Raw genomic sequence first — 13,286 nt, 5'->3', positions numbered from 1 at the left:
TCTAGAACAAATGCAGATATAATCTATATTTTTGCTGTTATTCGAGAGAAGGTCTCACTATGTAAGTCTATGCTAGCCCCCAACTTGTAGCAATCCTTCTACCTTAGCTAATGGATAATCCTTATTTTCCATGGATACCAGTTGTTCTCCCAAGTGGTCCATCAAAACCCCCTCAGCCTACTTCTTCAAGCTCTCAGTGGCCTTTACTTGACTGAGAGTGTGACTTGCAACATTTCCAAAGCACTCCTAGCTTTCCCTTCCAGACCCTTCTCTTTTTTTCCTCTCTCAATCCCCCTTTTCCTCTTCCTCCCTTTTCAGAGGCTTGCTTCCTTCTCTGTAATCATTAAATACCCCTTTGGCTTTAAATTCACCAGCTGCCGTTTCCAGAACGCACAACTCTAAGCTCTGGTGGCTCACTCAATAAGTCTGCTCAGGACCCTTTGTTTTCAACCAAAAATCACCAAGGAGAGAGTATTGTTTAACCGAGTCCTTTCCCACTCCTTCTGTGGAAGCTGCTTGCTCAAAATCTCCAAAGGGAACCCCTGAAAGGGAGTCAAGTGCTTCATAGTCATGCTAACTAGCTCTTCCCTTGGTAGACCCAGGAAGTCCTCCACTGAAGACAAACCCTGCATCTTAAAGTTTGAACAAATACTAAAAAGTAGCACATCCAAAATCTCAGTCATATATATATATATGTATGTATGTACACATGTGTGTATATATATATGTTGACAAATGTGTATATGTATATACAATGACTGATATATATTATATCCCAACTATTAGAGTCATTCACTGAAAAAAGAAGTAGTGATCTATAATAAAGTAGTTCATGTGCTCATAAATGTACCTGCTAAGATTAAAGGTGTACACCTCCACTACCACCACCTGGCCAAAAGGTACACTCTTACTCCCCAGCGTGGACAGGAGAGCGCTACCCTGTCTGCTGTGGTCTGGTCTGCTGCCTGCCTTTGCATCTGGCTGGGTGAAGCTGTGCCCATCTCTGGCAGCAACACTGTTGCATTACTTATAGGGCTTTAAAGCCAGGGAAGGCAGAGTGTGTCTGTCACGGCCTTTGTACAGACTCCTCCTATAGATACCTCCATTTTAAAATACAGAGCCTGAACGGCATCTGTGCCTGAGACAGAGACTTGGCCAGAATGCTAAGAAGATAAACATGGTGGTTCAACTGGATACAAGTTACTAGTTACCACTCCATGAGTAGGCAGCGCGGAAGATTCATGTATATAAAACAGTGTATTAAAGTAAACTTACAAAAGCAAAGAGCAATCACTGCGACTCTAATTTTTTCTTCTTCTTTGGGATTCTAATTTTAAAAGCATTAAAGGAGACAGCTGCTCACGCTGTGATATGCACTAAACAGCCTGAAGGATGAAAAAAAATATATTTGTAGCTCATAATAACTATTGACCTTTCTGATATACAATGTTCCCTGCGTTAGCTATTCGGTTCTATCAACAGTGAAGATTGAACATGACTTTTTAATAGAAAACATGGGGTTTTGAGCGGCCTTCACAAAGGTGTTTATGTATTATTTTGTATCGTACTACAAAGACTTGAGTCCAGATGCCCTTTGTCTGGAATCACATGTGTCATAAAGCAAAAGAGAACAGAGAAGAGAATGTAAAGAAAAGGAAGGAAATAAATGAATGAAACAGAAAAGAAAGAGCAAACCTCGTGCTGCTGGGGATCTTTTATATGAAGAACTGGCTTATAACCCCTTTATAGTGGTGATAAAGGCATTGCCACACTCGATCCCATACACAGCGTTCCTAATGGAATCCATGCCATGCCCCATGAGGACATACTCTATTTTTCTTCCAGAATAGATCCCTCAAGTGGCAACATTTATAGGAAGTTTCCAGGAAGATTTAAAACACTGACTTGTAGTATTCATACCATGTGTCCTTTGGCATGTACAGCTGCTGCCATGAGGGTCACAGTGGCCATCACGTACTCTCCAAGGTGACCTTTATAACACCTGGGGCCCTCCTTGAACTCCCTTGCTTAGTAGTTATGTATAGAAACGCCCAGTTAGCAGCTTGACTCTGACACTGAGTATTTTCCCAGAGTGGTGTAATCCAAACACCAACTGGTAGCAGCAGGCAGCTGCCATACATTGCCTGCTCTCTCAGAGGACACCCTCAAGCAGTGCCCCAACAGGTACAAGGGACAAAAAAACAGCCGGACAGTAGGATCTCATCCCAGACAGGCCAGAGAGTGCCAGGGGTCCAGATAGGTGGCAGGTGTTGGTGTTGGAAGGCTAGAGTCAGTCTCTCTTCTGTCTCTGTCTATCTCCATCTCTCCCTCGCACTGTGTGTGTGTGTGTGTTTCCATCTCTCTGTCTTCCTCTATGCGCGTTATTACTGTCTCTGTGTCTCTCTGGTTATTTTTAATGTTACTTTAGAAAGTTTATTGCATAGTATTGAACCACAGTTATTTCACAGCTCTGCTGTGGAGTTCAATGAATGATTCCCAAGTTTCTAAGCAAAGCTGCAGACTCAGGTGAGTCAGAGTAGGAGCGGCCCTAATGGTAGTGAATTAAATGGGGCTTGCTTTCAGGCAGTCCAGAGCAAGCGCCCCAGCTGACATTGAGGTCGCTGAGCCAGAGGAAATCTACACTGTACTTCCAGTGAGGGGAAGGACATTCCAGAGCACAGAAAACAGAGGGCACAGCCTGGCCATGCCACCAGGATCACCAATCCCACCGTGGTATCCCAAGGGCTATCTCCCCAAGCCATGGCAAAGACGGGCCCATGGGATGAAAACCACCTCTCAGAAACAGACAACAAAGTGTTCTCCATCTGGGGATGTGGCCAGCCCTCTGTTACTACCAAAATGACCCTCTACAGAAAGCAGTTCCTTGGAGATGAGTATGGGAGAAGACACAATGATTCCCTCCCCTCAAAAAGAATTGCAGGAGTCAAGTGGGCAATTGTTGAAAGAAAGCATCTAAACACTGCCTTGACTCAGTATCAGCAACCTGGAGGAAAGAGTGGGGTTAGGGAGGAGAGGGTCAGAGAGGAACAGCAAAAAACAAACGAGGCCCCAGTCCCTCTTGGGGACATCTCATGGTCGCAGCCCTATTGTTAGAACCTTTTAAAAATTACCAGCTTTTAAAAACTGAGCACTTGAACCCATTCTCATCAAATCAATATCGCAGTCCGTAGCCCCTACACATGAGTTTGCCAGGTACTGACTCGCTGGCAAGCATTCCTTCCCACTGTTGCACAAGGGAAAACCCATGCCCATGGTTGTTTTGTGTCAGAACAAAGCTAGGATTTTCCCAGAAAGGACTGCCACGGCTATTATAGCTACTATGGATGCAGATCACCCTGAATATTGATAGCCCTAAGTAAGCAAAGCTACCTCATGTGACTCCTGGCAGTGAGGACCAAGGAACACCTTTTCCTGGTACTGCGCAAGCTGCAGATCCAATGATGGCCAGAGCAGTCACCCGCGGGCTCCCCAGGGCTGCACGGCCACTTCTAATGTCATTAATATGAGCAGGCTCCCCAGGGCTGCACGGCCACTTCTAATGTCATTAATATGACTGTTAGCAGGAGGCCTCAGATCCTTGCCACACTTCCCGAGTTTGTCACAACATCTTGCTGGTTTCCACCACAGTGATCCAAGAGAGGTTATGGAAGGACCAACTGTCTGTTCCTCCATATGCCATTTATTAAAAGGAAGTCACAAGGTCCAGCCCTCTCTCACTTACGGGGACAGGAAGTGGCAGCACCTTTGAAAAGAGGAGCTTTGAAGAATTTATGGCAGTTTACAACTGCCACAAACATCCTCTGGAATATATATATAAAATCCACCATGACCTTTTTATGATTTTAAAAGTTTCATGCTTGGCCTGCCATTCATCCAGTAGGTTGGGAAGATTTTATAAGTTAGTATGTAATGAGTATTTGTTATTGCAATACATATATATATATATACACATATATATATATTTCTTCAGCCACACAAATGAGTATGTAGCATAATAAAAGCAATGATTATATGTGTATGTGATATATATAGCTAGTGATATATGTATATACATACTCACATATAATGAATCACACTAGCTGTCTTAAGGGATCAAGTCTAGACTTGTGTCAGCCATGCTGCGTTCTATTATGTAGGATGAGATTAAATAGAGATAAAAAGTACATTAGTAACTAAGAAAAGCATCTTGTCAACATCATGGTTTTTGGAGTCAGATACATAGTTGTCTTATCTATGCTCTGCCTCCAGCTGGCTGGGAGGCCTTGGGTAACATACTGATGTTTTGATATAGCAAATACTTATTGTTTCCATTAGTCAGTATGGGCGAGGTTGTTCTAAAGTTTTTAAAATTCACCAGTTACAACCACGATTTAAGTCTGTGAGGACTGAAAGTCGTGGAAGGGTGGCTCTGCACATTGTCCTCTAAATCTCAGGCTAGGAGAGAAGCCAGCATATGAGCTGCTAATAGCTGTCATGAAAAGGACAGAGACTGGGCCTGAAAATGGTGTGACTTTCGTGACATCTCATTGTCTAAAACCAGACACATGAACATCAACTCCACGTACTTCGAAAGCACAGCTTTCCCTCGAGTGGTGGAAGTTTTCAAAATGTCCTTAAATTATTGATGCCTGTTAATTGCTTCTATATCACTTCTACATGACATCTCATATGGTCCTCCTTAATGTCTCCTCTCTCCTCCCCTTGGCTCCCTGGCCCTCCTCCTCTGCTTATTGAAGGAAAAACTTTTGGAAAAACAGACACAGGTTGCCAGGCTTCAGTATAAACATGCACATCCTAAAGCCAGAGACGTAACTGCTTCTTAGACACCCAAAAGCATGCACCATGAAACAATCTTGACTTCACCAGAAGACCTGCAGGATAGGAGATTGTCCCTGTCTTCTTGAAATGACTTTGGATGTTTGCACTTCGGTTTGTCTTTAAACACCTCAAAGGAGCTTGGAGAAATCTGTGTAGGCACCAAAGTGAGAAGCATACATGACCTTACCATATCCATAAGCTCTGAACAGAATTCAACCAATCTTCTAAAGGAAATATGTTTTAATTGCATTGGCATGAACCTTTTTTTTCTTATCATCTCTTTTGGTTCTCTGTGTGTGTGTGTGTGTGTGTGTGCACGTGTATTCATTCATGTATATGTACACACAGGGGTGTGTGTATAGATGCACTCATGTACATGTACACACAGAGCTCTGTGTGTGTGTGTGTGTGTGTGTGTGTGTGCGTGTGTGTGTGTGTGTAGGCCAGGAGTCAACATCTAGGATCTTCTCAGTTGTTTCTCCACTTTTTGACAGTATCTCTCTGTGCACTGGGGTTTAGTGAATCAGCTAGACTAGCTGGTCAACAGACGCCAGAGATCCATCCTCCTGTCTCCACTTCCTCAGCAGTGAACCGTGGGCCAAGGGATCAGAGCGCAGGCCCCCAGACCCACACAGCAAACACTCTGCTTACTAAGCCATCTCCCCTGCCCCTTATCATCAATCCCAAAACTATGCAATAGCCATTTGCATGGCATTTCACGTATTAGTGTTACCAGTGATGTAGATGGCTGGAAGGATACAGAGAAAGACATATAGTTTACATGTGAATACTCTACTATTTCCTATAAAGGTCTTGAGAATCTGCAGTTTTTGGGTACGTGTGAGGGTTCTGGAACCAATTTTGCACGGAGATCCAGGAATGGCTATATTTAGTTGCATGTCATAGAGACTTACTCAAATTGTATTTTCCTCTTTTTTTTGGAGGATTTTTTATTAATTTATTTTTTACATTCCAATCCCAGTTCCCCCTCCATCCTCTCCTCCAGATCCCTCCATTCTCTCCCACACATAAACACCTTCCATTTGTTCCTCAGAGAGGGTAAGTCCTCCCCTAGGAAATCTGCTAAGTCTGTCCCATCATCTTGTTGAGGCAGGACCAAGGCACCTCTCCACCCCTGTATCTAGGCTGAGCAAGGTGTCTCTCCATATGGAATGGGCTCCACTAAGTCAGTTTGTGCATTAGTGTTAGATCTTGCCAAATTATATTTTTCTTATACAAAGAAAAATACCTATTGAGAAGACACACTTCTTAAAACTTAATTTTTTTCTGCACACATCAGGGCTTGACAGTATTTGGAGGATTCAGATGCTAGAACTGTGCTGAAAGCCTCTGGCTGTGGTGAAATAAGGCCCTCCTGATGCTCTTCCCAATGCACTTGCAGAGACCCCACAGCAGATACTGAAAGTATTCAGAATGTGCCTGCCCTTCATTCCCATCCTGGAGAAGCTATGTAGATCTCAACACCTGCTGCCGCCTCTACCTTCTCCACTACCTCCTGTCCCTAACTAAGGAGGGGAAGAGAGCACCACCCCACCATCTAATGAACTCACTAGCAGATGCGTGGTGACAGCAGATCTCATTTCGAGATAGCATTTGCCAACATAAAAACCATTATGACTTTTATCATGAGTTTTTCTTTAAATTTTATAAAATGTATCAAAACTGACATTCCAAGAACTGCACCAATATAGCCTTATTTAAAAGTTGAGGAGATAGAGAGATTGCTCTGTGATTAGGAAGAACAGGTATCTCCTATAGAGGATGCAAGTTTGGTTCCTAACACCCACCTTGAATTGCTCACAACTGCCTGTAACTCCAGGTTCAAGCGATCCAATGCCTCTGACCTCCATGGACACCTGAACACATACACACACACACACACACACACACACACACACACACACTTACTTCATGGACACCTGAATACTCACACACATACACACTCACATTCCATGGACACCTGAACACCACACACACACACACACACACACACACACACACACAATTTTTAAAGAGTTAGAACAAAGAAGCACGTATTTCTATATTTTTATTTAACCTTTCATCATGCCTGTCTTGTCTTTGTGCTTTCCTCTCCTGGTGTATATTTCATAGGCTGGGATGGGCATGAGTAAGGTCTGACCACTCAACTCAGCTTTCCCGTAGATCTATCTGCCTTGTGTTTCAGGCAATGGTTAGAACTTCCTGGAATCCCAAACTTATCAGAGGATGAGGCAGTAGTGACCAGTCTCTAGGAATGAGCAGGAAGGCATTCCACATCTAGAAAGCACTCCAAAATGCTTCCAGGATCTAAGATGGAGCCAGTGTGTCTGACAATCCGGGTCTCAATGACTTCTTTTACTGCTCCATCCATGCCTCAGGTCCTCTCCCCACTCAGAGCCACAGCCCAATCACTGTGCCTCCTACCCCAGCACAGCCTGCTCCTACCCCAGCACAGCCTGCCTCCTACCCCACTTTGATGCTCACCTGAGCACTCAAAAGGCTGCTCTTGTGAGGTGGCTGTCCTTGCCTGTCACATTGCAGATAAAGCCTCTTTCACAGGCGAGACTCCACTGTCACAATTGAGATAAACTGATCACATTTGCTGCCCCATAGGAAGCATGGCAGTGGTTGTGTGTGTTTTGAGTAAGTTTGTCACCTGTCCCATTGGAAGGTGCACTGGGGTTCCTTCTGCTTCAACCGCAAAGCTATAGACAGTTAAAGTCCAAGTCCCCATCAGAAACCAAGCTCTGAAGACTGCCGCATCTACTCCTCATTGACTCCTCGGTCCCCTTGCTCTTGAGATAAAGTATGATGGTTAATTTAGATTCTAAATCTCGGCTTCAGTGGGGCAGAACCTGACCTAAGCATTCTTTTCACACTGGCTATCCCCAGTGTAATTAGCATTACCCTGCATGTTTAGGCAATTACTGCCATAACATGAGGCAGGATGCTGAACTCCTGCCTCAGTCAGAACATGACATGGTGTTTGACTCCACAGCTCATGGGAAGCTGTGTTTTCACCCAGCTGGAAGCCCCCTCTCCTATACACTCTAGGTATTTTATTGTGCCGTTCCCATCCTGAAAACAGCAAGTATTTCACAGCATGCCTGAATTACCTCCACTTCTACTGTGAGGCGATTCCTTCCTGACGGGGTGAGGATATCCAGAACCCTATCCCTAAAGCCCTGAAAAACATATTTCTCCTCTGAGAAGTTTCTTCTTTCTCCCTCTGCTACTGCAAACACAATCTTGCTGAACAGAGCTAAATTTTTAAAGGCTGAGCTTGGGGTGTGGTTCTGATGGCTTCATGTTAGTTCAAGTCAGTGTCAATAAAATGAAAGGGACAATAGAGATTGGCATACTTTCCCATTTCCAGCAGGATAGAAAACTGCTATAAATTAAGTCTAACCTTAAATGTATAATCTGTCCTTGGAAGAAGGAAAAAAAAAGGATACAGCATCTTCAAGCTCTCGGCATCCCTTACGAGAAAAAAAAATTGGTTCTAAGGGTCTCTGATCTTGTGTCTTAGTAAAATAGGACCGCACGGCTGACTGACAGCTCTGATCTGAAGCATTTACGTTTAAGTTTTGATCTCTCTGCTTTTGATTAAAACTAATGAGCTCATTTAATTCAAAATGGGAATCTCTGATAAGAGAAATAAGGTTGATGTGATTGGATTAGAGGGGCAAATTAAACTCTTAGAGCAGAAGTTTGTGCTTATATAGTGTATTAAAAAGCTGTTGGCGTATTATGGCGTGTTAGATGATGAGAAAAATTTCATAGTAATTCATATTTAATCAGAAGAAATGAAAGTACTAAATATAACATGGCTCTGCTTTTCCCTCGAGTGATAAAAAGCTGTACATTTAAAATGACATCAGATCCATGCTCTCTGAAAGAGAGAGAGAGAGAGAGAGAGAGAGAGAGAGAGAGAGAGAGAGAGAGAGAAGAAAGGGGCAGTTGTCCACCATCTCATCACCCCTGAGTAGAAATGCTACCAGTGTAGGAGACTGAGACTTGCTGAGATATGAATGACATATGAAAATCCCTGAACTACAAATAGCATGGTTGCTGAGAGTAGAATAATGTATATTCTGTCATATGAGCATCACATTTAATATAAAAAATAGAGATTACTTCTTTGAAATATATAATAGCATATCACAATTTGAAGTTTTTCCAATTTCTAATCTTTTAATAGATTTATTCTATACTTCTTACAGCTATTTTTCTCTCTCTCCTCCCCCATTTCTTCCTTCCTTCCTTCCTTTCTTTGTCTCTTGAGACAGGGTCTCACTATGTAGTCTTGGCTAGCCTGGAACTCAGTGTGTGATTATGCTGGCCTTGAAAGCATTGAGATCTTCCTGCCTCTGCCTCCCAGGACTCAAGGTGTGAACCAGAGTTCTCTAGCCTCTTACAGATCTTTATTACATGTATGTTTTTTCAAACTCCACTCCAGAAAAAAAGAAAACTTAATGTTAGACTAAAGCTAGTCAAAAGAAATCCAGTTTGTTGATGGACTTAATATTTTCAACTTTCAAGTGGGAAAATATTAATATCTAAGAAGACTAAGATTAGACTATCTATTAATATAAAATTCCCAATCTTATTTGTTTGCAGGAAAAGACTTAAATTTCTTCAAAATTTGCTTTAAAAGAAAATTGACTTATATTGCCCTTTGACCTGCTTGCATAAAGGTCTTAGGTCAGCGGACAGCCAACCACCACTTGAGTTACACAAGTAAAAATATATTCTACTCGGCCTAAAAGCATATAACAGGAAAGAATGACTACTTTGAATAAGAGAGGAAATGTCCTGTATTAAAAAGTGCGGAAGCGCCGGGCGGTGGTGGCACACGCCTTTAATCCCAGCACTCAGGAGGCAGAGGCAGGTGGATCTCTGTGAGTTCGAGGCCAGGCTGGACCGACAACCTCCAAACAATACAGAGAAACCCTGTCTCGAAAAACCAAAAAAAAAAAAAAAAAGTGTGGAAGCAGAGATAGATACCTCAGCAGTTAGGAACTCGTATTGCTCTTGCGGAGGACCCAGGTTCACTGGCCAGCATCCACACCTGGCAACTCAAAAAAAAAAAAAAAAATGCCTGTTACTCCAGTCACAGGAGATTGAGCACCCTCTTCTGGCCTCTGTAGGCACTGCACTCATGCACATAGCCCCACACAGACAAGAGGCACACAATGTAAAAATAAAATAAATAAAATCAGAGAAATAGAAAAACAGAACTGCTGTTTGGCTGATGGCTAGGGCAATAAGCCATGGTGATAGGAATGTGATATCTGGGTATTTTTCTTTCCCTCTGCCTGTACATCCCATTCTCATTTCTCCATCTGGAGTCGGCTGAGAAGACTTCATATTTCCTCTTCACAGTGAAAACAATCACTGAGAAAGGTGTAGAGACAGCAAGGAGTGGGACCTCTGTGCCTGCTGCCCCAGATCTCTGCCCATGGCTGGCTCATGCCATCAACACTTGGGCCTTCCCTTTCAAAGCACTGCCGTCTGCGCACACCAGCCAGCCCCCAAAGGAAGCAGCAATTACTGACTATTAGGCCCCACTTAGGGAACTGCAGCAAATTAAAAGAACTGAAAAGCTCTTGCTAGAAACAGGAAAGGAGTGTCTTTCGGCACCTTAATTCCTCTCTTTTTTTTATTTTCTGCAAAGTAAACATTTTCTAAGTGAGGTAAATTGATTACTACACTCTTAGCACCCATCAGCCATTTATTTTTAGTGAGCTCCAGGGTTGCACCTGAGCAGTAGCTGTGAGGGGTTGTGTAGAGGCTGAAATCCCATGCGTGTGTATGTTTTTTCTGTTCCTCAGTGGAGACAGCCAGCCCCAGTCTGCTAAGCACTGACAACGCCCTTGAGCGGTCCTTTTTCATCCGAATGAAATCCACCCTGACCAAACGCGGAGTACACATCAAGTCGTCAGGATATAAGGTAAGCTGGACTCTGGGAGGGAACACATCCAGTCCGAGGCCATTTGCACCGAGTTTTCCGACTGCTTTGGGTCCATATAATTAACACAGGGGACCTTGAATGTTGCACAGCATAAGCTCCCTGGCCATTTTTCTGTCTCAACGGGGACATCTTTATGCTTCCTCCTTACCACTTCAGACATTGCTGGTGCACCAAATGGCCCCAAGCTCATGTCTTTTCTTAAAGCCACTAGTTATTAATATGCCAAGTGCCTCGGCACCTGCTCGAGATTCACACTGGCACAAACAGTGAGCCAGATTCCTCTCTGGCCTAAAGGCAAGCGTTCTAGAATAGCTGCTAAGAGAATCCCTTCTTTCATGTTCCCCTTAAAATATGCCCATTCTCTGAAATGACTATCCCAGTCAATAATGTTATCACCTAGATTCATACATGTCAGTTTAAAAAAAAAACAAGTTGTGGGATTGGGGAGATGGTAAAGTGCTTGCTTCCAAACATGAGGACCCTAAGTTTGAATCCCCAGCACCCACTTGAAAAGCCAGACTGAGTGACACTGAAGAGACAGAGACAAGAGGATCCCTGGAGCTTGCTGGCCAGCCCCGACTAGCACAATCAGGAGACTTGACAAGCTCCAGGTTCAGTGAGAAGCTGTCTAAAAACTAAGATGAAAAGCAATTAAGGAAGACACTAGCCAACAACCTCAGGTCAACACACACACACACACACACACACACACACATCGTTGAATTCTAAGGTTGAATCGTAGAGTCCTTCATTTTGAAATTACAATTCCTGGACCATTAATCATACTTTAACATCCAGAGAATGTTCATATTCAGAACTACAAGAACTACAAGATTATATATATTCCTCTTGGTCAAGTCTGGAGCCATAATCTACATTATCACCATTTTAAGGTTAAGGATATAAAAGCCTTCTAATCACATGAAATCCCAACATTCTAGTTACTATAGAACATAAAATTAAGACCTGGGAAATTTATGAAATGCCTTTGGAAACCTGAGTCTCACTATTTAACGACACACCAACCAATCTCTTAAACAGCATTTATTGTACATAGGAAAACAAACACAAACAAATTGTGCCAGCATACCTGTTCCAGGCTGAGTACTTTAGAGCTCCACTAGCCCTGTTCTTTCGGGTGACAACAGCATGGCTGGTGGTGCTAACAACCGTTACTGACAGGGCTTAAAACCTTTATGTAAGTCATCAAAATGCTAGCGGTGCTATAAAGTCAGAGGCACACACTTGTGTTGGCATTAATTCTTTAAGGGGAAAAGATGTTTTAAGAAGAAGAAAGGAGGTGGAAAACCCTTCCAAAGACGACCTTTAGCTCAGCTGTCCTACAGTCTGAAAGGCACAGGAGAAGCAACCTTGACCTTTAGCGGGGTGTAAAGCAAAGAGGGAGCAACTGGTTAGTTCTGGCAGTAGCTTCCCCCTAAAGACAGTTATTATACGTCAGTGTATCACGGGAAAGACAGACCTAGTGTTTAGGGCGCTTCCCTGTCTTAGTGAACCATGTGCATTTGCTCCTTATGAAGTGTGAGGGTTAGCACATTTGGATTCCCTAAGTAGACTAAGATGTGAGTCATTATTTAAGCACTAGAAAGGGTCCTTCTTTGCATTCCAGATTTGAAAGTCCTAGGGCTTCCTTCTTAACACTTTTCTGTATGTCGGCATCCTTTCCTTTCTGCCGGTTGTCAGGAGGCATATCACAAGTGGAGAGCAAAAGTTAGTATAACCCAATATCATTGGATGATTTAACTTTTTCAAAAGCAAAATTATTTTCTACTACAAACAGCTTACAAAGCTCTTTGGGTTTTTGATCTGCCGAGAAGAGTGGGATCTATGGCTATAACAACCATGATAAATAGTGGGTCTATGCAACAGACTAATCATCTCATTAGGGTGTGGTTGGCCATTCAGGTGCCTCAGTAGAGCTGTTCTTGCTGTCTAACTGAAATTAGGCTTAAACATCATCTGTTCGGGAGAGATGTTTGAGCTCCCAGTATGGGACTTGTTTTAGAGTCTAAAATCCCAGCGTCCCTGCTTTCCAAGTGTTTGGACTCCAGATCAGGGAGAGGACTATGGCGAGTAACAAAGCAGTGATTTCAAGAGGAATGCCAACTCAAGGACCAGCAGCCATCCTCTCAGAGCCCTGTGATAGGCTGGGCATGATTGGCTCTCAGAACCGTCCTAGAAGAGAATGCTTGTACCATTCCCGTTTTCTAGACACAAAGAGGCTGGGGGTGGAAAGATAAGTTAGCCTACCCAGGGTCACGTGTTGAAGAAAGAGAGTTTAGACTTGTTAAGTCAGACCCTATACCCCATGCCTTCACAAGGCAGAGTGAAGTGAGGAAATGTGAGAGCCAGAGACCACTTTAGATGGGACACTGGAGGCCCCCCCAAGTAGGTGGCATGTCACCTGTGAGCCATGGATTACAAGGCACTAGCA

At 43.3% G+C, this 13,286-nt stretch overlaps 1 protein-coding gene across 9 annotated transcripts in view; it reads left to right on the top strand.

Annotated features, from left to right (window-relative positions):
- Npas3 (neuronal PAS domain protein 3) overlaps positions 1 to 13,286 on the top strand; it is a 790,249-nt gene that overhangs the window by 713,240 nt on the left and 63,723 nt on the right. For all 9 annotated transcript variants that reach the window (XM_040743093.1, XM_040743094.1, XM_040743092.1 and 6 more), the window contains one exon: positions 10,695 to 10,813. In XM_040743093.1, coding sequence (XP_040599027.1) covers positions 10,695 to 10,813 — 119 coding nt within the window. The remainder of the gene's footprint in view (positions 1 to 10,694; positions 10,814 to 13,286) is intronic.

The sequence above is a fragment of the Mesocricetus auratus genome, unplaced genomic scaffold, assembly GCF_017639785.1.
Source record: "Mesocricetus auratus isolate SY011 unplaced genomic scaffold, BCM_Maur_2.0 Super-Scaffold_15014, whole genome shotgun sequence".
In the NCBI taxonomy this organism is placed as follows: domain Eukaryota; kingdom Metazoa; phylum Chordata; class Mammalia; order Rodentia; family Cricetidae; genus Mesocricetus; species Mesocricetus auratus.
The sequence above is the reverse complement of the archived record's forward strand: the minus strand, read 5'-3'. Positions and strand labels throughout refer to the sequence as shown.